Below are 26,565 nucleotides of genomic sequence, written 5' to 3'. Positions count from 1 at the left end.
TATGTTGGAACATGTAAAGTTTTACCACCATCTTAGTGGAAAAGTTGTAATTTTTTCCATTAATTTTTCAGTTTTAAGAGCTGCACAAGTGCAGATTTAATTAGATTTAGAGGCCAAATATTTTTTCGACAGGAAGCAATTCTGATGTTATATAATGGAAGCCAATGAGAAAAATATGATCCACAAATCCGCTGAAGCACTCTGTGCTATTAAGGGCACCTGTCTGTGTATGACTGGTGCTCAAAGAATTTAGAATTGCTTTAAGGAGAATAAAGCAGCCAGCATAAAAAAACATTTAGTACCTATATGCCCTGCCTGTATTTTTTATTCCATTGTTGGACTTGTATAGATAACTACGCTGTTGGGGACTCTCGTGAGTGGAGACACTACAAAGAGATGCTCAAGCTATCTTATGACAGAGGGAGCAGGAAAGAGAGGGGATGAAAATGCTATTAGGGGCCTATAATGATTTTTCAGGCTAGTCTGAACTTTGTTTCTAGTAATTTTAATAATATGGGTAAGACAAACTGAACCTACAGAGGCAGAAGAATAGCTTATGACACACTGTGGAAGCCTAAACTATTAAGAAAAATAAGAGGATGTGACAGTGATGGACTAGGAGGGATGTGGGTCTGTGAGTTACAACTTCCCTAGGTTTCAATGTTCTCATGTCTAAAGAGCAAGTACCACCCGATTCAAACTCACACAAACATCATAGAGCTAGTTTCACTTAAATCTGGCCTTTAACAAGTAGGAAGAGAGTAGCAACAGAATAGAGTGTACTAGAAGTAAAAAAAAAAAATCATTTATTCAACAAGTATTTATTGAGTAACTATTATGAGCCAGGCACTATGCTAGAGAAACAAGATAAGGGGTTTACACTCTAGCTCAAGCATAAAGCAATTAATACCATGATAACTGCTATGTCAAAGGTATACACGGGTGTTAAGGGGGTCCCAGAAGAGGTATATCCAAGCAATTTCAGAGTAGGAACAAGGCGGGAAAAGTATTTGGAAAAGGTAGGCGAGAGCTGTCCTAAGACAAATAAGTAGCTAACTGTGGGTTGATTCTAGGCAAAGGGAACAACATAAGCAGAGAAATGAAGACAAGGCATTTTCTGGGAACTAAACACATCCTTTCCTTGCCTGTCAAAGACAAATCAGAAACATTATGCCACTTTTCAAGATCTGGGACATCAACCTTGTCCAATGAGTGACTGTATTGCCATTCCGGGGTCTTCTTACTGCTTTTTGTAGCATCCAGGCCCTACAACCCTTTTCTAGAAGGGTAATGCGCTATTCCTGTAAGGCAGAGCTGTTGGCAGGGGTCTCTTTCTCAAAGTGGGCAATTACCAGGGCACAACCAGACTAAAGGTTATGGGGGTGGATGGGAGAGGAAAGAGTTGGGATGGGGGTGTGGAAAAGTCCACAAACTGCCCAATTCCAGATAGCGACAGGAGGTCTTTCCGATTGAAGGACAAGAATAACTCCCGGAAGCAAAGACAGTAGGAGGAATTGGTCCCTCTACGCCCCCCAGGCCCTGACCAGGAGGCACACGGGGAGGACGGGGCCGGGCACGGCGAGTGGACCGTGAGGGCGGAGGAAGAGTCACCCAATGCCGAGGAGGCACTTAAAGACCAGGCTCCGTGGCGGTCTAGGGGTCCCAACTTCGGAGCCCCGTGGTCGAGCAGGAACCCGAGAAGTGGCGGCGCCCACTCACCGCTGCTGCTGGTGAAGTAGAACACCATGATCTCGGCAGCGGCGCGGCCACTCCAGCGCCGAGAAACAGCACTTAACTCTGGAAGCTCTGGATACCGGAAGCGCGGAGGCCGTCTGTGCCCCGGAACTCCTCCGAGAACTTCCGGCGGACGTCGGGTGACGTCATAACGCCTGCTGCCGGCACCGCCTTCAAGCCTAGCGAGGAGGAAGTGTGGGCGCGCTCGGGGCTTCAGCTTACTTGGGAGTTGAGGAAAAGGTTGGAGCCAGGACCATTGGTGGTTGGAAAGCAATGCAGGGAAACTGCGTCTTCTTAAGAGAAAAATGCCCCTGGCTGACTGTATTTTCAGACCCTCCACCCAGTTGGCGGTCAAGTCTTGAGGCTTCTTTGTTGGTTTTATCTGTCCCGTCTCACCCGCGTATGGACTCCTGAAGAGCAGAAAACTTTTGCCTTCTTCACAGCTGGGCGGTCACTGAGCCAATCACGGTACTTAACCGTTAGAAGAAGCTCATTAAGTTTTCAATAAACCCAGATTCCTCCAGGATTCTCATTCTTGCTCCACCGCTTGTTGGGCACATTCGGTGCCACACTTACCTTAACTGCAAAACGAAGATGAATAAAGCAGCTAATTTACAGGTTATTTTGAAGGGTCTAATAAATTCATAGGCACAAAGGATTTAGAACATAGTGAGCAGTCAATTACAGTGAGTTGTTGGCGGTATGCTTCTTTGGATTTGGACTCAGACTGCTCTGCCTTTAAATCTGAGTTCTGCCACCTATGAAATTGGGCAAATTCCAAACCTCTGAACCTCAGTAAAGTGGAAATATCTTCCTCAAGGAAAAGTCCCACAGTACTTAGCTTTGACCTAATTATTTCTTACAACTTCACTCTGACTTATTTCATTCTATGAAGTTAAGCACATCATTTAACCGAATTTATTTAGAAGTAAAAATTGTGCCAGAGACTGTACCAGAAGCTGGTACACAAAGCTCAGCACAGTAGCTAATGACCAATGAGTGCTTTAGGAACCTCCCGGCTTTTCAAAGCAAGAACCCAGCTGTCCTATAAATAGTAATTGTTTCAGGCTCTCAGTTTTGTTCTCTGTAAAATGGTGTAAATGTATATTTCATAGATTGTAGTGGGAGTAAATGAAACAAAACACATAAAACATGTGAGAATGCCTGGCCTGTAGATATTATTGTCATGATTTAATTTTTAAATTTAACTTAAAATGAGCTAGAAACCTAACATTACTAGTTTTTTAAAAAGTTAAACTAACATTAAAGCTTCGAATGTGAAAAATAACTGCCTCGAGAATCTTAAAGAGGGCTTTTAGAAAAACATTTTACACCACGTGACCCTAGAATGTGCCTCGAGTTCAAGAGCGCGCCTTTATTCTGCCGAAAACTACGGTTCCCAGAATACACCTAAATTGAGGCTTTGGGAATGGAGTCCGGCGCTGCCGCAAAGGATTGTGGAAGACGTAGTTTCGGTGAGAAGGGAGTGTTCCGCTTTCCAAGGGCGGGAGAAGCTTGGAGACCGCCTCCCGGGTGGGCGGGGCAAGTGCCAGCTCCCGGCCAATCACCGAGCCAGCCCCAGGGAGCGCTGGGAGGCGGCGAATTGGAACGCAGCGGCTTCTGCCCGGACTGGCGCGCGAGAATTTGAACACAGTAGAGGACCCCTGGCTTGGCCGAGGAGAGGTCGCTGGCTCCGAGGCGCAGGTGACTGCCGCGGAGGGTCGAGGAGGGGAGGTTCTGTGGGACGTAGGGGTGAATGTCAAGGAGAAAAGAGCTTTTGCTCGGGGCTTGGCGCGTTCGCGGCGGGAGACCCAAGCCAGCGAGCGGGTCTCCGCGCTTCCAGGTCACTGGGTTTCCTTCTTTCTGACGCCCGAATTTTCTGGTCTTTTTGCCCTGCCAGCCTTAGGAGACAGGGGTACTTTTCTCTCCTGCCTTTCCTCTGTCAGCCCCAGAACGGTCTCCCCTTAAGCTGTAGCTCGACATGAATTACCAGAGACCCTGGTCTTTCTGTTTAACTTTGAAGTCACGCTTCTGTAATTTTTAAAAAATATACCCTATCCGAAGGAAGGGGAAGGGAAAACTCTTACTGAGTAACAGTAGAGCAACATAGCATCTGCTCGAGAGTTAACGTGGATGATTGTGTTTATTATCCGCAGCCTTAGGAGGGCAGAGAATTTTGTAAACAAGGAAAACAAGCTGCTCCTGGGCTAGCAAAATGAGGGAGGATTATGCTCCACCCGTCTTCCTGCTGGCTTCTAATCAAAAAGTTAGAGACGGTTTCTGCCTTCATTGAACATGCAGGCTGTTGAGAAAGACAATCAAACCAACAACAAGAAAATGTGCTGAATGGATTACTAAGGAAGTGTAGGGTGCAATGGAAGCCTGGGACAAGAGCATCTAACAGAGGGGAGGGGTGAAAGCCATGGCAGGACAGCTGCCCAGAATATAGTGATTAAACTTCATATGAATTAATCAGGCTAATTGAAGGGGGGAGGTGTGCTCTGAGTAAAATTCTTCCTCCAAGTAGGATGATTTTCCAGCTTGAAACGTACTATCCTGCTTAATTAACTAATTAAATTGTACTGTGATGTGGTGCTTTTCCTTTTTTTAACCTTCATGGTTTCAGTCTTTTTTTAGTGATTTGCTTTTTCAAAAAACATTTTTCTTGCATCTTTATAGACCATCACCCATCTGAAAACTTTTTCAGGCTTTTAAAGTGTAATTTTGATATTGTGATTTTTGTACACGTTAGATGAATTTGGTTATTACAATTGTCCTTTTGCTTATAGGAGTTCAGTTAAGAAGATGTCAGCTTTAACTCCAAGGAAGAGGAAGCAGCATTCTCTGAACTGTGACAAGTAAGTCTCATCCTATGGGTAGAACCTCTTAAAAGTGAAAAATCCAGTCTTGCATTTTTTATCTTCTCCTATTTCGAAATATTTCCATTCTTCCATTCACCTACTCCTTGTGGCTACAGTAATGTTTTACATTCTAACTCTAGTCTGGAAATACTGTAAGCTTTCATAATTAATTCTTTAGTGGCTTCGGAGGGGATCAGAGAGAGCTGTTTTCTATGGCTTGGAAATGTGTGTCAAATCTTTCATTACCTTGATTCTTTCTGCTCTGTTATGTAACATTTAACATAGTGTTTTACGTACAGTAGGTGCTCATCTATAAGGAATCCTGTAAATTACTCCCCACAGAACAGGCAGTAGTTTATTATGTAAAATTAATCGTTGTAGAGAACGTGTAGCAAAGTATACGGTCAAGACTTAGAAATAGGTTTCAAAACGTGTGGGCGCGCATGCACACACACACATATATGTGTATCTCAAAGCTTCTTTGTTACTGAGGATTGTTTTCAGGAGTACACATCCTCTTTTTTTTTTCAGAGGGGGAGATAATTAGGCTTGTTTGTTTTAATGGAGGTACTGGGGATTGAACCTAGGACCTCTTGCATGCTAAGCACCTGCTCTACCACTGAGCTATACACTCCCCCCTCAAAGCTTCTTTGTAAACAGTGTTTTCACAAACATTATTGGGATCTTAGTTTTGAAAAATATTCAAATGCTTTGTTTGGTAAAGACAGAATTTGAGAATCCTGTTGTTAAACTAATAATGTATATGGATGGATGTTTGATGGAGAGGATGTATTTTTAATATGCCTTAGATGGAGAGTTGTTTATTGCTTAGCAGTAATTTGACACAAATATTAAAGCAAAATAACAATACTTACCAATGGACTGTGTTTCTTTTCACAGCCTGTCATCAGATATTCCATCAAAGAAATTAATTCTGGACTTTACTGAAAATGTATTTCCATCACCTGATCAAAAGCACACTTGTCAAAGCAGCGATAAAAATGAAGAGAAGTTTCATCACTCTCAACGAGGCCATTTCATTTCAAGTTCACTCAAAACAACTAAAATTAGATTGCCACCTGCCGGTCAAGGTTCACCATTTAAATCTGCTATGTCTACTGTATCATTTTACAACAAAGATAAGTGGTACCTCAATCCATTGGAGAGAAAGCTGATAAAAGAGAGTAGATCCATTTGTCCAAAAACTAATAATGAAGATAAAGCTTATCCTAGTGTGACAGAAAAAAGGCAGAGAAAACCGGTCTGCTCCAAGAAAGTGAACAAAAAATCACAGAAGAGTTTAACTGCTAAGTATCAACCAAGTTACAAATGCGTCAAGCCTGTATCAAAGAATTCTAAAAATTCCAAGCAAAATCGAGTGGCCTATAAGCCAAACGTGGAGAAAGAGAATAATTGTTACTCAGCTGAAAATAATCTAAATCCTCCTCGGGTTCTAAGCCAAAAAGTCAAACCACAAGTTACCCTTCAGGGTGGAGCAGCTTTTTTTGTTAGTCGGAAAAAAACGCCTCTGAGAAAATTGTCCCTGGAAGATAAGCCATTATTGAGACTCCCCCAGAAGAATAAATCAGAAGTTATTGAAGAGTCTGATGTAGAGACTGTCAGTGAAGGAAGTTCTGAGACAAGGCAAGTGCCAAAGTGCTTGTTACTAGAAAAGGAACTGAATGTTGAGCTGCTGAGTGAAAGAAGTAAAAATGAACAGAAATTAATAAAGGTAAAGAAAACTAAATATAGCACTTTTAAAACTAAGTTGGCTATATAACAAAACTTTAGTGTACATGATATATATGTATAAAACTTAGAACAAAATTTTGTTTACACTCTGGAGGACTGCTTTTATGAAGCCAAATAATATCATCACTATAAAGAATTTAGAGTCAGGGCAGAAACACGGGACTTGCCTCCCTTTTTTGGCTTAAAGAAGCCTACCAACACTTTTTTGGCATTAAGGTTTACATTTTATTAAGTTCCTGCATGACTGAAGTCCAGAGAAGCTTGACTTTGATTTGGTAGTCAACGTTTTTAGAAACTGGAAATAACAAAATTCAGATAGTAGATTTTCAGAGAATGAGCATGTTGTTTTTGTTTCAGCTCATTATTTAAAGTACTAGCTTATTCTAGAAAATTAAGAGACTACAAAGAATATAAAAAATATTCAGCTTCTGTAATCCCACTACTTGGAGATGACCACTGTGAATGCACAGTTGGGTTTTTGTCTGTTTTACGTAGTATGTTTTCATGGATGCTCTGTGCTTTCTTGATCTTGCTCATATTTAACACAGCTAGCCTAGACTAGTGCTGTCTGGTAGAAACAGAATACCAACCAGGTGTAATTTAAAATTTTCTATTGGCCACATGAAAAAAAAGTTAAAAACAATTTTAAAAGTTTAACCCGATATATTTTAAATGTTATCATTTCAATGAAATCAATATAAAAAGTTATTAATGAGATATTTTACATTCTATTTTTGATACTAAGGCCTTGAAATCCATGTTTATATTTTCACTTGCAGCATATATCAGTTTGGACTGGCCATGCTGCAAGTTCTCATTAGCTGCTTGTGGCTGGTGCCTACCATAATAAACAATACAGGTCTATACCTTCTATTGTTGACCTATCAGTAAGAAGGAAAAGGTTGCTGCCTAAGTCATAACAGTCTAATTCTACTAATTCTTCATATTGTTTCTGACAAAAACGAAAAAAACAATAAAGCCCACACCCCTACATCTTGATAGGGGTCTTGGTTACATGGTATAGAAGTTTATCAAAATCCATCAAACTATACTTTATATCTGTGCACTTCACTGTATATAAATGTACCTCAATGTTTAAAACTTGGGGGCACAACTCAAGCTAAAATTCTCAATCCAACAAAACAAAGTGCGGGGTGGGACCCTGCCTTTCCACCCATCCACCTCCTAATTAGTGTTCTCCATATCTATTTGGTAATGAGGATTCAGTCGTGTTATAGTGACATGATGATTTCTCTGCAACGCTTCTCTGACTTTCTTTTCTGAGTTTTATTTAAGGGACTAGGTATTGGGTTCTGTTTAGTTTTCAGCCTGAGAAGCTGGGCTTTTTCTTGCATCTTAAATTTGTGGAACTTGGTTCTGTTCTCTTCCTAAGATTTTAAGTACCCACTACTTATTCATCTCTGCTGGCTAAGGGTGAAATCTCTTTTCATTCAAGTGTGCTTAACCTTTCCGCAACTCATTATGGGGCCCTGAAAAATGGCAAACTGGTTGGTTGTCCCACCTCTTGAATAGGAATTCCACCTTAAAGTTTTTTTTCCTTTTTCCTCAAGCTATATATTCTCTACGTCACACCAAATTAGTAGTGTTAGTGAAATTTGTCAGGATTTGTTCTGCTTTGTTTTTCCAACCTCCCTGTTAAACTGCCCAAAAACTGGGAGTTAGAAGCCTCTTCAGCTACTCTAGAATGTTCTTTTTTTTATCCTTAGCTGCCTGTTTTTAAAGCTTATGGCAAAAAGTTGTCCCTTTGCAGTTTGGTGGCTCCTGGGGAAATTTTTCCTGTTTTTACTAATTTTTTTTGTTCAACTCATTTTTGTAGAAGGAATGTTCTATAATCTTCAATCTGCCATCTTATCAGGAAATAATACATTTTTGACAGGATGACAAATTATAGACAAATATGAACACCCTGTCTTTTAAAAGATTAGGTACATTTAGTAACTATAGAAGAAATTTTCCTTAAAACAGATTGTAAATTGAGAATTTAAAATTATGTTATAAAATGTGATTTATAACAAACTACATGTTCTGTTTTAGAAGCAGATCTATCAGGATTCATTCACTAAATAGAAAACGAGTAAGAATTGTCTTGGTTTCCTAATTTTACTTATTATTTTCAGGATCCATCAGGTAGAGTTGTTTCTTCAAGGGAATGTAGAACCGATGAAAGTAAGAGTTTTCCTTCAGAGGATTCTTTCAGTGAGAACAAGGCAGGTAAGAAAAAACTCTTCTTAGAGTGAGTTTATTTGCTTGTAATAATGCCTCATTACGTGTGTCAATATGAGATTATATTCAATAATATTTTGGATTTTTAAAAAAATATTCAGTGTCTGTAACTTGGTGTCTGTGTTTATCTTGGTAACACTGTTTTCCATGATAAGCAGTGCAGGACATTTTGAGGAGGAGGAGACAAGGAGCCAGTAGGCTGGAACTTAAGGCAAAATACTGGTGCCTAATTGATCTGTGAAATGTCTAGGCTCCCTGGAGCTTGGTGTTTTCATCATACACATTTTACCTACCTTTTACCCCAAATAACAGAATGGAGTGAAAACAATTTATGTTATATATTTGTGATCAAAGCCCATTTGTAAGCAGAATTTACTAAGCTGTAAAAGGACATTGAATTGGGCAGCAGGAACCTTGGGATATTGTCTAAGTTTGCTGCTCATTAACTGTATGATTTAGAGAAGAGATCTCTAAAGTGAGGGCTTAGTCTTAATTTTTCAATTCTTCTTAGTTCTGAAATCCTATTATTAACTTACAGTGTCATTGTTCATTTAAACAGTATTTACTAAACTATGAATATAGAAAGAAGTTAATTAAGATTCTACTTACTAGCCCGATTCTTGGTAACTTTACTTTGTTGGCTGTATCTGTACGTTTGGAAATGAATTAAAATTTATTTAGGAGTAGACATACTGACTATAGTGAGAAACTGTAGCTCACAGGAAGTATACAGAAAAAGATAAAACTAAAAGCATAATCTCATTTACTAAATAAAATAGCCTACTTTCAATGTACTGTTTTTCTGAGAAAATCAACTTTTTGAACTTGTTGAATAAGAAAGACAATTGAACTTTTGTCTTTCTTATTAATAAGCTTTTTATTTTGCAGTAATTTTAGATTTACAAAAAGTTGTAAAGATATTGCAGAGAGCTTTTGTATTACCCTGTATCCCCCACTGTTCACATCTTATTACTGTGGAACTTTTGTCAAAACTAAGAAACTGATCATTGGTGCATTGCTGTTAACCAAGCTCTAGACTGTATTTGGAGTTGACCAGTTTTTCCATTACTGTCCTTTTTCTGTTCTAGGATCTAGTCCAGGGGACCACACTGCACTTAGTTGCCATGTCTCCTTAGTCTCCTCTGGTCTGTGATTGTTTTCTCAGTCTTTTCCTTGTTTCCATGTTTTTCATGACCTTGACATTCTTGAGATGTACTGGCCAGATAGATACCTTATAGAATGTTCCTGAACGTGGGGTTTTCTGATGTTTTCCTCGTCATTAGATTGGGGTTATGGGGTTGGGGGAAGAATACAGCTGAGCACATCATGTCAGGTGCTGATGTCCACATGACCTCACAGATGATGTTAACCTCTAGCGCTGGATTAAGGTCGGGTTTGCCCAGTTTCTTTACTGTATAAGTTACTCTTTTTCCTATTTCATACTCTGTTCTTTGGAAGTAAGTCACTAAGTCTCGCCCACCCTTTCAGGGAGGGGTGGGGATTAAGCTCCATCTCCTGGAAGGGCAAGTATTTACGTATATTATTTGGAATTCTTCCTTAAGGAAGAGTTGTCTCTTCTCTCTCATTTATTTATTCAATCTTTAAATAAATAGATGGACTCCTGGATACTCATCAATATACACTCATGAATATTTATTTTATATTTTGGGTTAAAATCTAATACTGCATGATTTATTCTGTTGCTCCTATTGTTTTAGCTTTGACCTTTGGGAGATCTTATCGGATCAGTGCTCTTTGACATATCCCATTTTTTTGGTTTTTGAGAACTTCCTCATTACTTTCTGAAACTACAAGATGCTGTAGGCTCATCTTGCATTTTCCCTGACCCAGTACTAGACTCAGCCATTTCTCTAAGCAACGCCTGGTTCCTTCTATTAGGGAATATTATTTAGAAACCGAGATCTGGACTTGGGTGCTTTTTGATCCTGAAATGTCACTGCTCCTAGGCCCTCTCAGCAGACAGAGCTAGAAAATATCCCAACCCATGTATATGCAAATATCTGTAATTGTTTCTGTGTCTCTCTATCTGTACATAGCTAAATATAAACCCAAACTTGATGATGTCTCTGACTCTAATCCAGTACCACAGTCTTATCCCTCCTTTCCTTTTTGATCTGTAACTTCTCTCAGACGGAGAAACTTGATTCCTGCCAATTACTGTCTGCCTACTTAATTCAGTTCAGTCCCAGTATACCTGCAAAACAGTTTCAGAATTGTTAATTCATATTCTTGTGATAAACAGATTTATCAATTAGAGTGTAATAATTAAGCACAATCCTTTTGTCTTTAGCCTTCTAATTTCTAGTCAGAACACCATTTTGTAAAGTTACTTAGGTCATCTTTCTCCCCATAGCTCCTCAGTGCAGTTATTTATATAGTTTTAATACAGTTAGATTCATTTGTCACAGTCTGCGTTCCGTCTTGGGATCTCTCAACACCATGGGTGATTTTTTTTTTAGCATACACAAAATTTTACTTTTTATACAGTTCTGTGAGTTTTGCCAAGTGCATAGAGCCGTGAATCAACCACTCCAGTACCCTACAGAACAGTTCTCTCACCCTAAAATTTTTCTCATGTGTACCCTTTGTAGTCAACTATTCCACCCTTCCTCATCCCCCTGCAGCCATTAATCTGTTTTCTGCTCTCATGGTCTTACCTCTTCCAGGGAAAATGTCACACAAATGCCGTCATGCAATATATAGCCTTTTGGGTCTGACTTCTTTCACTTAGTAAAATGCATTTTAAGATTCACTTGTGTTGTTGCGTTTATCAGTAGCTCATTCCCTGTTTTTGCTGAACTATGGATGTACCAAACATACTCTGTTTATCCGTTCCCTGTTAAAGGACATCTTGATTGCTTCTAGTTTTTAGCAATTAAGAAAAAAAGCTGCTATAAACATTTGTGTACATGTTTTTATGTGAACATCAGAGTTCAGAATACTTGGGTGAACACCTAGAAGCATGATTGCTGGGTTTTGTGGCAAACTATGTTTAACTTTATACAAAATTGGCAAATACCCCATGGCCGCTGTGCCATTTTGCATCTCCACCTGCAATGAATGGAATCCCTGTTACTCCGCATTCTCTCCAGCATTTGTTAATGCCAATGGCTTTTGATTTGGGCCATTCTAATAGGCGTGTAGTAATATCTCATTGTGCTTTTAATCTGCGTTTCCCTAATAAATGATGCTGAGCATCCTTTGTGTTTATTTGCCATCCATATGTCTTTGGTAAAAGGTCTATTCAGCTCTTTTGCCCATATTTAATTGGATTGCTTTCTTTTTAAATTTGAAAAAAGTCCAACTTAATTAACTTTTCTTCCATGCATTGTGCCTTTGGTGTTGTGTGTAAAAACTTACCAAACCCAAGTTCGTGTGTATTTTTTTTTCTAGAAGTTTTTAGTTTTTCAGTTTACATTTAGATCTGTGATACATTTTGAGTTAGTTTTTGTATGTCTTTTTTTTTGCATATGGGTGTCCAATTGTTCCAGCACCATTTGATGACTATCCTTTCTGCACAGAACTAACTTATGTCTCTTTGTCAGTTAGTTGACTATATTTGCATGGGTATATTTTGGGCTCTCTACTTTGTTCCATTGATCTGTTTGTTTATCGTTTTGCCAACACCATCCCATCTTGATTACTGTTATGTATTGAAATCAAATAATGTGAGTATTTTGGTCTTATTTATCTTTAAGATCTCATGCTTTAAACCTTTAAGTTTATTCTACAATATAAATTATTATTATTTTTTTCCCTGCCAGTTTCTCCTGAGTCCATTGTCTATCCCATCTTCAGTGTGTCTTCAGTCAATACAAAAAGGTAGGGCCTGGTCTTATTTTAATGTTCAAGATTTATTTAAGTATGAGTCTACTGGGTCCCTTTTTCCTTCTCATACTATTTAGTTTGGAGAGCATTTCTTTCCTCCCCTTTAAGGAGAATTTGAGAATAGGAGATGAAGTCAGACCCTCATAGAAACTTCTTAGAACTTAAGAGTTGAGAGAAGGAAAAGACCTTTATGGGCTTGAATAATAATAATTGTTCCATTTTTATGCAGTACCTGGCCCATAATAATTAGTTTACACCCATTATTTCACCCTCACAGCAACCCAGAAGGTTGATACTATTACTGCCATTTCCATCTGAGGAAACTATCATTCAGCCACAGTAGCACTGCTGTTAGGTGGCAGAACCACGACTAGAACCCATCTTTGAATCAAAGCCTGTTAGGCTCTATTGCCTCCCATGGGTACATTGATAATAGTTAATATCTAATGGGCATTTACAACCTTATGGTATAGATACGATTACCCCACTTTCTAGATGAGGAAACTCTGGCCAGAGAAATAAGTAACTTGCAGCAGCTTAATGCTATTATAAATCCTAGCGGTGAAGCTGCTGCTGTCCTGGTCAAAGTTAAGATTGGGGTGAGTGCATATGAGCATAAATGGAAAAGCTCTGAAAAAGAAGTTTCTTACAGTCTGAACATCTTGCTAAGCAGCTTTGGTTCCTCTCTTCCTGTTTGAAGATAAATAACTATAGGTATTGAGCAAGGAACTTACTAGCTAAGTTCTCCTACTCTTACGGCACCTCACCCTGAATTGCCTTGGAGACTGAGTTGGGTGGGCAGCTTTTCCCCTTCAAAGGCCATATTCCTAGCTTTTTTCACCTTTCCCTTTTCTCGTCTGTCTTCTTTCATGACTGTTTATTGAGGATTGAAACCTACCACAATTAGCTAGTACCAGTGTATAAACTAATTTAACCTAGCATAGGAGATATTAGGAGATTATTGTTTGAATCGTTTGAAATTTGCTTCTTATGTATGGCCCAAAAAGTTAGATATCATCAATTTCTCATGGTTTAATCTATGACTTTGATTTTAGGTAGATTACAGATTCTCTGGGTTCATAGTGTCACATTCATTTTCATTCATTCGTTCCTTTGGCAAACATTTATAGAGTACTATGTGGTATTGAACAACACTGAGTTTTAGAGATGTGGAAATAAATAACACATGAGCCTGCTGTCAAGGAAGTTATGGTTTGAGGAGGACAGGCATTTAAACAAATATGTATAACGAAGTATTGAAATTGCTAGGATAGAAGAGACTGGTCACGTGTGCAGGGATGGGAAGAGCTGAGTTACTTAGCAAGGATTGCATAAACCGGGGAGGGTCACCGACCTAGACAGGTGTTTTTTAGATTACAGGGATTAGTAAGTTGTCAAATCAGTTTAAGGGCATCACATCCAGCATTTTTGAGTGATTATTATTATTTTTTTTTTTTAGTTATATGTGTATGTCTATATTGGTCATAATATGAAATATATTCTCTACTATAGGTTTGTCAAGACAGTTTGAAAGCCATTTTCTGGTGAGATGATAACAAGACAGCTTGGGTTAGCATAAAGCATTAGACAGTTTTTTCCCCAGTGTTTTCTCATTTGTCAGTGTCAGTTTATGTTTGAACCTGTGGATTTAGACACTTGGTTTCTTTTCCTTGCAGAGATTTCTAATTCTTTGGTCCTTGGGAAGAGGTCTTTTCATTATAAGGCAAGGGTTACAGGCTCAGTGCCCACAGAGCCAGCCAGGCAGGGTGGAGACTGGAGCCAAATGGAGACCATGTCCCATAAGAGAGCGTGTGCTCTGTAGCTCCAACTAGGAGATTCTTCGACAAAATACAGGTCTAGTGATCTTATAGTGTCTCTTGCAGTATTGGAAATACACATTTTTTTTAAGTGAAATCTCTAGATTGTAAAGTATCGGTAGCTAATCCAAAGGTTTAAACACTGTGTGGATCCATCAAAACATACCTGCTAGCTGGATTTGTCCTGAGGGGCTCCAGTTTGCAATCTCAATGCCATCATCCTTTCCTAATGGGAAACGGTTGCCTCAACATCTGTCCAACCAAAAGTTTTTTCCCTAAGAATTTGAGAATAGTGGGCTGCTACTTTAGGCACGAGGACAAGTGAGTGTACTGGTCTCACTCACTGCCCCAGTAAAAAGCTGTTGGATCGTAATATGCTGGTGGCTGACTTCTGTGGGTCTGTGAGATTCAATATTAGAGTCTACTTATTTGCTGTGGTGTTCCAGGAGTTTCTTTATGCCTTCATGGGTAAATAACTGTCCTAAGATTTGATAAAGCAGGAAAAGATTGATTTTTAAGGGCAACATCAGCTTACAAAGACACCCTGCCTGTGTGCATCTGGTACTGCAGATGAAACCCCTTGGACTTGGACTTGGAAGACAAGGGTTTCATCTTGCCGCCATTCTTCACTAGAGTAGGATCCTTTCTCCGTAGGCCTCGGGTTTCTCACTATTTCTAGCCCTATTACTTTATCAGGTTACCATCAGTAGAAAACACTAAAAATTGCCAAGTGCTCTGCAAGTGTTATATACATATCTGTTTTATTTTCATTATAATTCCTCAAACATTTTAAAATTATTAAATAATAACTTTCCAAACTTCTATTTCAAGATCTCTAGTTGAAGAAAAGTCTTCTTTGGGATCCGTCACATCTATTAACTTCTTGAAACAAGTCAATATACAGAAAAATACTAACACCAGAGATGCAAATAAAGAAACAAAAGACCAGCTTATCATTGTGAGTAAATTTAAAACAAAGCTACCCCTGTAGGTGGTTCTCACGCATAGAACATGCAGTCTGATGTGTTGTCTTAGCATAATTACCAGGGGTTATAAATATTCTGATTTTGTGAATGCTAGCGCTGCTGTGGTGGCAGCATTTAAAGCTACTCAGGTACTTTTTTGAACTGATAGTGTTGGGCAAGGCTAGTAATTTACTAGAATGCTGATAAGTGATTTGTCCCTGGGTAAGGAAAATTATTGTTGCAATAAAAGACTTACTGAGAATAGCTACATCGCATCAGACCTGGGTTTGGCAAAATGTGGCTGTGGGCCAAATTTGGACCATGGCCTATGATCTAAAAATGGCTTTTGCATTTTAAAGGGTTGGGATTTAAAAAAAAAAATGTGAAAAACTATGTGCGGCCTGCAAAGCCTAAAATGTTTACCATGTGGCCCTTGGCAGAAAGTTTGCCAGCGCCTATATAGACAGTTCAGAATTTGGTATTTTCAGTAACGTTAAGCAGTGCCTTATGAGATAGAATGGGAATTAATAAGCCTTGATATCAAATATCCCAGAATTCTCTATATCCATGAATTTATCTGCTTTTCCTAAACTTTTATTATGTATTTTTATTTTGTATCAACTCTTGGGGCAAACAATTTTAATATTCCTAACCACTTAAGGAAGAAATACCCTATAACAAATACATAAGACCTGAAATTTTTGCCCTGCCTCTTTGAAATAAGGCTTTTTTAGGCCTCTCATATAAAAGCTTATTAAAGAAGTTCCATTGTTCATCTTAACTATCATATTTATGATTTAATCTTATTCCTTCTTAAAACTATGGGTCTAGCTAAAGCATCTTGATTTTTTTCTCCATTGTCCATTCAAAAAGGCAATTTCATTTCTTCCGTCAATTTACTGCAACTTTATGTCTCATTCCATTTTGTTTGTGGTGAGAGAGAAGAGGATGCAGTAACCAGACTTCCATTTAGTATTTCACTTGTGCCAACATAGAAGAAGAACAAGGACAAATTTGAATGAATGGTTACGTGAACTAAATATAGAGTTATTTGTGGCATGTTTAGATGGACTTTTTTTTTTTTCCTCCAATTATAGGATGCAGGTCAGAAGCATTTCGGAGCCACCACATGTAAGTCTTGCGGCATGGTCTACGCTACCTGCAGCCCTGAAGACGAGCTGCAGCATGCTCAGCATCACCACAGGTTTCTGGAGGGAATCCGATACGCAGTAAGCAGCCAAAACACTCATTATGGTTTGTTCTGAAAGTAAAACTTCTTTAAAAGATACATTTCTTTTGCTTAAATATTGAAAGAATGATAGATCAAAAAATATTTTATCATCTGCCATTTTATTGTCCTTACTATTTGAGACTGATGGTATTTAAGTTAACTTTTGATAAAAGTACCATTTCGAACTTCATCCTAACATGAGAGAAGTATTGTTCTAGGGAGTGAGCACCCTGCATCCTTACCTCTGGCTTTTTCAGCAGAGCCGAGCAGTCAGGATACAAAACTCAAAGACACGAGGAGTATCCCTTCTCCTCACTTCGGGTCCTTCTGTGTGGAGAGCGTTACAAGACAGCTTTTCTGTGCCTTCTCCAGGCTTCTGAGAGGAGAGGTCCCACCTCTTCAGGCGCCTTCTTACTCCAGATACATCCTATTGTTGGCCTTATCTGTATGATTGCACCTGCTGCTCAGTGCGTCCACTTTTCTCCTATTTTTATTGCAGTAGTTCATGCCTTCATTCTATTTTTAGCCTGATTTATTAAAACTCTGCTTATCCTACCCCTCCCCCACCTTCACACTCCTAATAATTATTTTTTTTCTGTATATTTTTATGAAAGGCTCTTAATTTAACTTTGCCTTATTTTATAATAGATTATTTACAAGTCTCCCAATACGGTGTCAGCCCCTTGAGGACATGCACTTTGTTTAGGCATGTTTTATTTCCCTTATCACATTACTCTTCTTAGATCTCATCCTTTTTATATCATTCATTGTTCATCTTTTTGTCCTCTCCAGACCACATTATTAATTTTTTTTTTCCTTCTTAAAATTAAACTGTAACTTTTTCCCTTTGACAGGGCTGGAAAAAAGAACGTGTCGTAGCAGAGTTTTGGGATGGGAAAATTGTGATGGTCCTGCCACGTGACCCAACTTACGCTATCAGAAAGGTGTGGAACATCAGCTTTTCAATCCTTGTTTTCCTCCTACTCCCCCCATTTCCACCAGGGTATCAACCTATGTTGGAGTGTAAAACACTTGCTTATAGATGATCCATTTGGGCACAGGTGTAAGGGTAACTTTCATTTGTTCATGCAAATTTATTGTTCATACAAAATTAAACTTAAAATTACAAGACAAATAAAGGAGTGTCAAGTGGAAATTAAATAGATAAGGCACTATCGCTTATCTTTATTGCATCTTCCATTTGTGGAAGATAAAAAACTCTTTAATGTTGAGAAATTAATGGCTCCAGAGTCTGAATCTTATGCTGATATTGCCTTTGTTTCTTGGGCTGGATGTTAAGCCTCAGTGAACAGTGAATAAAGATGGAACAAAATCTTCCTACTCCTCATCCCTCCCAAGAGTCTGAATTTCTTTCTGCTGAAAGTGATCTTTAAAATAGTTTCTTAAAACCCTGTTTCCAAAGTGGCAGACACAATAGTGAAATAATTTTGGGAGTGTGTAAATTTAGGCAGTAGAGATAAAAGAGACTAAAATGATAGTTATCATAAATTTTGTGTATATAAATGCATTTTCTATTGTACTTTTTAAAATAAATTCACCTCTTTTGGTTTTTAACATCATCAGGTTGAAGAGGTTCAAGAACTTGTTGATAATGAATTGGGCTTCCATCAAGTTGTTCCCAGATATCCAAACAAAACCAAAACTTTTCTCTTTATATCTGATGAAAAGAAAGTAGTTGGGTGTTTAATTGCAGAGCCCATCAAACAGGTATGGTATATATCTTTGAAATTACTGGCATAATTTGTAAGCAAAATAAAGCAGTAGGGAGAAGTCTCAGGCACTTAAGAATGCTACCATTAATGACTTTTTTCCCTCTAAGATATTCCTGACCATATAGATAATTGAAATCATTTATTTCTATTATATGTGGTATTTTGCTTTATATAAGCAGGGTAAGTCAGTCAGTCTTATGTTCACGTAGTCATTTCTATACTTGGACTACAAAGTATAGTGCAGTTACTGAGCTCAGTTATTGAGCTCGTGGCTTAGTGCAGGGTAATATATTTGGCAAAAAATTCCTCACTTGGTCCCTTAATTAGAATCTACTTTAGGTACTAATTAGCAGTGTTCTAGCAGAGGAGTTAGCAAACTAGCCCATGGGCCAAGTGTGGCTCACCACCTATTTTTGTAAATAAGGCTTTATCAGAACACTGCCATGCTCATTCATTTCCATGTTATCTGTGGTTGCTCTTGTGTTCCAGTGGCAGGGTTGAGTAGGTGCAACAGAGAGTACATGGCCCAAAAAGCCTAAAATATTTAGTTTGGCCCCATACAGGAAAAGGTTGCCAACCCTTGTTCTAGAATAGAGATGTATAGTTTTTCCTTTCAAGGAGCTCATAGGGTAATCTTTAGCTAGAGAGAATTGTAGTCCAAATGTGTTCTTTTTATCTGACTTTATAATATCCCACACTTACGTCTCCTTTCTTTTAAAAATACTTACCTGTCTCAATATATCTTGAAATGATGCTAGCATTAATTTATCTTACAGCTTTTTATAAATGCCTTCCTTTTTCCCCCTCATGTCTACCATTTTTATTTCTCTCTTATTTTCCTTTTTTTTTCCCTGCTTTTCATCTCATACATGCACATAGTCTCTTGTGTGTATCAGACATTGGAGTGAAAAGCAGTTGGTTTGTATTACGGGCTGTAACAGTGGTCAATTTGGCCTTTTCTTTCTTTGATCTTAGTAGGCTGTTTGTGTAATGACAGTAGGCAAACACAGGTTGTCCTTGACTTATGATGTTTTGAGTTACAGTTTTTTGACTTTATGATGGTGTGGAAGCCATAGGCTTTCAGTAGAAACCATACTTTAATTTTGATTTTCTTCCCCCCGGGCTAGCCACGTGCACCCTCTTGTGATGCTGGGTAGCGGCAGAGAGTGGCAGCTCTCCGTCAACCAAGTGATCACAAGGGGAAACAACTGGTACACTTAACAACCATCCTGTACCCATTCGATCATTTTGCTTTTCACTTTCAGTACTGTATTCAGTAAATTACATGAGATAGTCAACAGTTGATCATAAATCAGGCTTTGTTTTAGATGATTTTGCCAAACTGTCGTCTAATGTGAGTGTTCTGAGCACATTTAAGGTAGGCTAGGCTAAGCAGTGAGGTTTGGTAGGTTAGGTGTATTAAATGCATTTTCCACTTACAACTTACATTTATCAGGACGTAACCCCATCGTAAGTTGAGTAAGATCTGTATAGCCAACCAACTTATACGTTTACTCTACTATTCATTCTCATTTCAAGTGGTAGTTAAAACTAATATACACCTATCAGAACAGCTGCAATAAAAAATAATGACAAATGTTTGCTGGGGAAGATGCAGGGAAACTAGACTTCTCATACATTGTTGGAGGGAATGTAAAAGGTTACAGCCTCTCTGGGGAAAGTGTGGCAGTTTCTTAAAAAGCTAATCATACATTTGACCATGTGACCCAGCAGTCATACTCCTGGGTATTTATCCCCAAAATGAAAACTTAATGTCTACACAAAAACCCATACCAGAATGTTTACAGCAGCTTTGTTTGTAACAGCCTAAGCCTGGAAACAACCAAAGTGTGCTTCAGTCGGTGAGTGCTTAAACAAACTAGTACATCCATACAGTGGAATCTTACTATTGATGTATGCAACAACTTGGACAGATGTCAAGGGCATTGTGCTGAGTGGAAAAGAGCTATTCTTAAAGGGTCACATGCTGTATGATTCCATTTATATGACAGCCTCAAAATAATTAGAATTATAGAGATAGAGAACAGGTTGTGGTTGCCAGGATTTAGGGATGGTGCAGGGGGTAAAATGGGTGTGATTATAAAGAGGAAGCGAGAGGAAGAGCTTGGTGATGATGAAATAGCTTTGTATGTTGATTGTGGTGATAGTTAAATGAATATTCAGCTATGAAGAACTGTCATGGAATTATACACACACACGGTACCCATGTTAATTTCTTGGTTTTGGTATTGAACTGTAGTATGGAAGATGTAATCATTGGGGTAAATTGGGGGAAATTTTTTTAAACTTCTCTGTATGTTAACTTCCTCTGAATCTATAATTATTTCAAAATAAGTTAAATAAAAACTTAAATACCAACCAAATTTCATAGTCTATATGCAAAACCTTTCTTTAGTGTTACCAGTTTTTAGGATAGCACATATACATCTTAGTATGGCGAGCATGGGAGAAGTTTGCATACTTTATCAAAAGTCTGACTTTTATAATTTTTTTACTCGATAAAAGAAGGAAATTTCATATTGGTATAATACACTGGAATGTAGGAATATCTCAAAACTGCTAGTACTTTTTAAGCATTTTGTGACTCTAAATGGGCAAGAATTCAAGAACTATCAAAGAATTTTAACATTTTTGGTGAAGGTAAAGATTAATTTTAGATACTTAAATTTCATTTAAAGAATGGTTTTTTAAAAAAAAAAAAGCTGTGTTGTTAGCTCTAGATTTCTGTGTATATCGTTGCAGGCCTTCCGTGTCCTGTCTGAACCATCTGGGCCAGAATCCCCGAGCTCTAAAGAATGTCACAGGGCTTGGCAATGTTCAGATGTACCAGAACCCGCAGTCTGTGGGATAAGCAGAATCTGGGTCTTCAGACTGAAGAGAAGAAAGCGCATTGCAAGACGACTGGTAGATACTCTCAGGTAAGAAATAAAATAAAATGGATTAGACCCAGATCAGCTTTCCTAGAACCTCTCCTGGTTTATAAGCCAGGGAATGATGTTGGTAAGACACTTCTGTATAAATACTACCAAAGTCAGGCTAAGGCAAGCATTGGCACTGAAGGAAAAAAAAAACAAACCTAGGTAAGGTCACTTTGGGGCACAGCATTCCAAGTCTGAAACATTCTAGCCAGTGCTTTTCAAACTACCTGTGGTCAAAGACTAATTAGATACAGACCAACCCATTAATAAAATAAAGATGAATTGCTGGAAGATGAAACAGAAAAAACAAACAAGTGGAAAATACAAGCCCAAGTTTTTATTAGATTCAACAGATATAAAATTATATTTCAATAAATATTATCTATACGAACAAAATATAGGTTTAAAAAAATTATAGAAGCTATACGTGTTTACTGACAGTGTGTGACTGACTAGGTGATTAATAAAGACTTACTGTAACTCACAAGTGTAACTAAATGTAAAAGTAAATTAGCAACCTAACCCACAGAATGGGAGAAAATATTTATCTAATAGGAGTCTAGTATATCCAACATATATAAAAGAACTCTAACAACACAACAATAAAAAGACACCCCAACTTAAAAATGGGCAAAGGATTTCAATGTATTTCTTGTATTTTCTTCCAAAGCAGAAATACATGTGGCTGATAAGCACAGGAAACTGTGTTCAGCGTCATCAGCTGTAAGGAAAAGCACAAACCAGTCACGAAAGACCCCCGTGCTACGTGCTTCCATTTGTAGAGAACACCCAGAAGGGGCAAATCTGTAGAAAGCAGACCAGTGGTTTCCAGGGACTGAGGGGAGGGGGAATGGAGAGCAACTACTAATAGGCAAAGGGTTTCTTTGGGGGGATGACCAAGTGTTCTTGAGTTAGATATTGGAGGTGGTTGCACAGTTGTGACTATACTAAAAAACCACTGAATTGTGCACTTTTAAAGGGTGAATCTTACGGGATATGAATTCTCCATTATAAAACTTCTGTGTGCACACTTTGAACTAACACTGTATATTGATACTTTAAAGTTTCTAACGTGACAAATGAGTTTGATTCTTTCTTGCTTGTTAATTACCTGATCTAGGTTGGATAGATGAGTTTCACACTTAACTCTCTCAACTTCTGAATTTAAGATAACAGATTACAAACTAACGACCACACTTCGAGTAGCACTGTTCTAGCCTTTAGGGTTCTATACACTTTTTAAGTAAGAAGGCCAAGAGGCTCGCTGTGAGGCTCCAGTCTTGGGCCCTAATCCTAGTTACCCATACATACCTTACAAACGGGAGCAGTGAGAAAAGTTGGGGTCTATAAAGATTTTTATTTATAGTTAATTATGAAATACCTCTTCTGTATTTTACATTAAAAGATGCATAACTTTGGTATAAAGAATAACTAGTACTTAACCTATTGCTTCTCAAACCTTAAAGTGCAAGCCTGGGGGTCTTGCTGAAATGCAGGTGTGACTCAGGAGGTTGGGGTGGGGCCTGAGGTTCTGCATTTATGTTAAGCTCTCAGGTGATGCTGAATGTTGCCGGTCTGTAGATAATACTTTGAGTTCTGAGGCAATAGATTATCTATAAGCAATGATAAAAAAAAATTAAGTTGTCCTCAAAGGAGAAATATAAGACACATGCATTTGAGAACATACCTTTTCTCACACATCTGGGTTGAAGATCCAGGTAACATGATTGGCAGCTGTCCTGTATATGAGGAACCTCAGGCTGGCTTTTTTTGTCTATACAGGCAATAAGTTTAAATCCTCACAAGTGTAGACTATTACCCTCGTTCTACATTAGAAGCAGCTGAGCTCAGATAGGATTATTAGTACAAATTTACACTGGTGAGCTAGTAAAAGGACAGTTAGGACTGAAACCCCAGATCTCATGTTTTTTCTATAGTGGATGTCACTCATAAAAGACACTACGAGTGATTTAATCAAACCAACATTTTCCTTTGGAGTCTAGTAAATTTAGCATTAAATCTTGTATTCAATTATACAGTCAGTATACCAGAAGCTTTTATCTCCTAATTGAATCCAATTCTTTAATTTTTCACTTTGAAGTAATTTCAACCCTATAAAAGAACAGCAAGAATAGTAAAACGAACCCCCCGTATACTTTTGCCCAGATTCATTGTTTTAATGTTTCATTCTTCTTGAATTATTTAAAAATAAATTACATATGAAATGCCCCTTTACTCCTTAGGACTTAGGTGTTGTATCTTAAGAACAAGGATATTCTCTTACATAAAGACAGCTCAGTTACCAAATTTGGGATATTAATATTGACACAATGATTTTATCTAATATGAAATCCGTATTTTAGTTCTGTCATTGGTCTGAAATGTCCTTCATAGAATATTTTCTTCCTGTTCAGGATTACATATTACATTTAGTCATTATACCGCATTTAGTCATCATATCTATTTAGTCTTCATCTTCCTTAACCTGGAACGGTTTCTGAGCCTTTGTCTTCCATGACATCGAGGAACTTGAAAAGTATAGGCCAGTTATTTCACAGAATGTTGCTCAGTTTTGTTGAATTCTTTCAGCTGTTTCATTTTACTGCTTTTAACCCTAATTGAGCTGGATCAAGGAGAGTGGTAGTCAAAATGCAGATTCATTTTTCCCTTGTTAAAGCTGAGTGTGTGATGTAGTTGAGAAGAATATAGTTACTGGCTAAAATTGGTGGTTATTTTTGTTTTAATTATCTGCAGCTCTTACTTAGCAACATTATCTCATATTTGTTGCTTATTACTGTGGATCACCTCGAGTCAGCTGGGTGGTTGGTATGGTTCTTTGCTTCTCAGCAGAACTTTTTCTGGGCCTTAGTTCTCTCATCTATGAAATGACATCAGATTTCCATCTCTAACATGTAAGGCATTGAGTCATTTTACCACTGTATAAAATGTTGACTTTAATCAAGAATATTTAAGGGGATTAAATTTTTTAATTTGGATTGCTTTAAAATATAATTGTGCTCATGTTTAATCAAAATTTTAACTTGGTTTCATTGTTAAATTGTCTTTTCCTCTTTTTTAGGAATTGGTTCATGTTTGGCTGTTTTCTCAGCGTTAATGAAATAGCATTTTCTGACCCAACACCAGATGGCAAGTTATTTGCAACCAAGTACTGCAACACCCCTAATTTCCTTGTATACAATTTTAATAGTTAAAGCCAATTTCAACTATAGAACAGTTACTGTGTGGATGAGTTCAGACAGCTTGTGATCATACAACACAAACTTATTTAACAAATATCAAAGTAAAATTTCTAAAACCCACACACATATATAGAAACCTGCCTCAGTTTTGTTCATTATGAACTGAAAAGTCATGGGTTTTTCAAATTTGCTGATAATTATTAGGGAATTCAAAGAAAGGAAAAAATCTTTGGATGATGTATACTGACTAGCACTCTGAATCCTTAATTATGAAACTTTGCAGCTATAACTGGAAAATTCCTTGGATCCTACATAAAAACATGGACAAAGAGAGGTGGTTTTCCGCAGAAATGTGACCACTTAATCATCTATAAAGCATTTGTGAGCCAGAATTATCTCACGCCTGATCAGAAACAATTAGGAAAATTAAAAGCCAGGCAAATAATTTCTGTTTCCATTTTTTTGAAGGTAATTCCTGAATTCATATACAAAATTCTCACTTTATAGGTACTTGGCTATAGCAACTCAGTCTGAGTATAAAGTATTTCAAGTTTCTAATTTGTAACAGGGAAAGATGATAAAGATTTCTATATCCTTTTATATAGAACAGAATTCTGTAGCTCAATATTTCAGTCTTTTTAAAAATCATTAATCAAAAGCACACCTGTGATCAGATTTAATTAAAATTAAACTTTGTAACTGCACTATTTTCGTTTCATTAATTTTTGGTGTTTGAAAACGCTACTTTAGTGAACTTATTACTGGTGATTGATATCTAACAAAATGGATACCCAGTTGGATTAGATGATTCGTATGGTTACATTTTAAATGTATAATAACAGGACCAAGGTTAGTAAATAAATACATCTAGGCTAATGGGCCACAGAATATGATGACATTATGTAAATACAGCTAAGTATGCACACATTTTTCTAGTATAATTCTTGAATACTTACTTTGAAAAACAAAGAATGATTGAGACTTTTTTTATTCTGACAAAATCATTTAACTACTGTCTGGCAATAAGACTCTAGGGAAATAGTTGTCCAGGTTGTAACTCTATGTAGAATTTGTTCCTCTGCATTCTTTTATTTGCCTGTAAGTTAATGGTTCCAAAATTTTAAAGCCTACTTCCCAAAAAGACTGGAAGTGTTCAAATGTGTATAATTATACAAATATTTTAATGCTGTTTTCTGCACTGCTGTGTTTAAAAATTGTTTTAAATATTTTATTTTAAAAATTTTATTAACATTATTTTGCTCAATGCTTTTATAATGCATCAATTAAAATTCTTTTCAATATTCTTCCTCTATTCTCCTGAATAATTGAATGTACTGATTTTCATTTTTAAAAATTTTTTTGTGGTTATAAAAATGGTACCTGCTCTTTATTAAAAAAAAAAAGTCATTGAAAACTGTATCCAGACAAGAACCTGCACATGTATATTTATAGCAGCTGTTGCCCTAAAACAAACAGGCTGCCAGTTATTTCTCCAGCAAAAAGAAGAATTTATTCGAGATCAGCAAAGAATTACAATTCAAGATCTGCAGCGACGGTAACCACTTTCAAGTCCTCAGCAAAAACTAGAACTCTTCCATACAGGGGAAAGGAAACTGGGAGGGCTGTCACAAACAAGAGTCCATGCTTATCATGTGACAGTCTCTCATTGGCTGAGTCTTGCCAGGCAGGAAGAGGTCTGCTTCCTGTTGGGCTCTGCAGTCTTCACAGGGCATGAGAGCTCCCCCTGCTGGTCTCCCAAATTCATTTCTAAAAATTTTTTTATGATTTTATTTTGATTAGAGATCTGCCTCCAAAATATAATTTCTATTTATTTTCACCACACAAAAGTATAGCTGGTCTCTGATATATAAAAAAAACGACAATAATGTACACATTGTCACTTCTCATTACTTTTTTTAAGCATTTTTTCAGTTTTATTTATTTTATTGAAGTATAATTGATTTACTATGCTTCAGGTATACAGCAAAGTGATTCAGTTGTATGTATTCTTTTCCATTATAGGTTATTACAAGATAGTAGGTCCTTGTTTATTTTATATATAGTAGTGTGTCCTTTCAATAACTAGATTTTGCAATAATATAACAAGTAGCTATCTGGGAAATGAGTCTAAGGCAGTAGATACAGACCTCAACAAAAAACTAGAACATAATATCCACTAAAACGTAATCTTCTCTCTAAAGTTACCCTCATTTCTACCAAATATAGCCAAATTAAGACTT

At 37.5% G+C, this 26,565-nt stretch overlaps 2 protein-coding genes across 5 annotated transcripts in view; one reads left to right on the top strand and one right to left on the bottom strand.

The window, feature by feature from the left end:
• Nucleotides 1–1,868, bottom strand: part of CCDC25 (coiled-coil domain containing 25) — a 34,131-nt gene extending 32,263 nt beyond the window's left edge. For 2 of the 3 annotated variants that reach the window (XR_012065865.1, XM_006203202.4), the window contains exon 1: nt 1,720–1,868. Coding sequence is in view for 1 of the 3 variants with exons in the window: in XM_006203202.4 (XP_006203264.2) it covers nt 1,720–1,747 (28 nt within the window). In the remaining 2 variants the exon portion in view is untranslated. The remainder of the gene's footprint in view (nt 1–1,719) is intronic. The other variant, XM_015238278.3, reaches the window with a different exon arrangement.
• Nucleotides 1,750–25,591, top strand: ESCO2 (establishment of sister chromatid cohesion N-acetyltransferase 2). Of its 2 annotated transcripts, none has more exons than XM_072952437.1 (11): nt 1,750–3,209; nt 4,524–4,592; nt 5,496–6,327; nt 8,486–8,579; nt 12,377–12,434; nt 15,089–15,215; nt 16,320–16,451; nt 17,308–17,397; nt 18,038–18,181; nt 20,950–21,125; nt 24,205–25,591. In XM_072952437.1, the coding sequence occupies exons 2-11, from the start codon at nt 4,540–4,542 to the stop codon at nt 24,335–24,337; spliced, it is 1,839 nt and encodes a 612-aa protein (XP_072808538.1). In that variant the 5' UTR covers nt 1,750–3,209; nt 4,524–4,539; the 3' UTR covers nt 24,338–25,591. The 2 variants fall into 2 exon arrangements, with proteins under 2 accessions (XP_072808538.1, XP_031548411.1); XM_031692551.2 differs by lacking the exon at nt 1,750–3,209 and adding an exon at nt 3,251–3,438.
• The last annotated feature ends 974 nt before the right edge of the window (nt 25,592–26,565 follow it).

Source organism: Vicugna pacos, chromosome 31, assembly GCF_048564905.1.
Source record: "Vicugna pacos chromosome 31, VicPac4, whole genome shotgun sequence".
NCBI classification, from domain to species: Eukaryota; Metazoa; Chordata; class Mammalia; order Artiodactyla; family Camelidae; genus Vicugna; species Vicugna pacos.
This window is presented reverse-complemented; position numbering and strand designations above follow the sequence as displayed.

Coding starts and splice junctions, on each gene's coding strand:
- ESCO2 (XM_072952437.1), top strand. CDS start 4,540: ATGTCAGCTTTAACTCCAAGGAAGAGGAAGCAGCATTCTCTGAACTGT. Junction 4,593..5,495: donor CATTCTCTGAACTGTGACAA/GTAAGTCTCATC, acceptor TTCTTTTCACAG/CCTGTCATCAGATATTCCAT. Junction 18,182..20,949: donor TTGCAGAGCCCATCAAACAG/GTATGGTATATA, acceptor ATATCGTTGCAG/GCCTTCCGTGTCCTGTCTGA.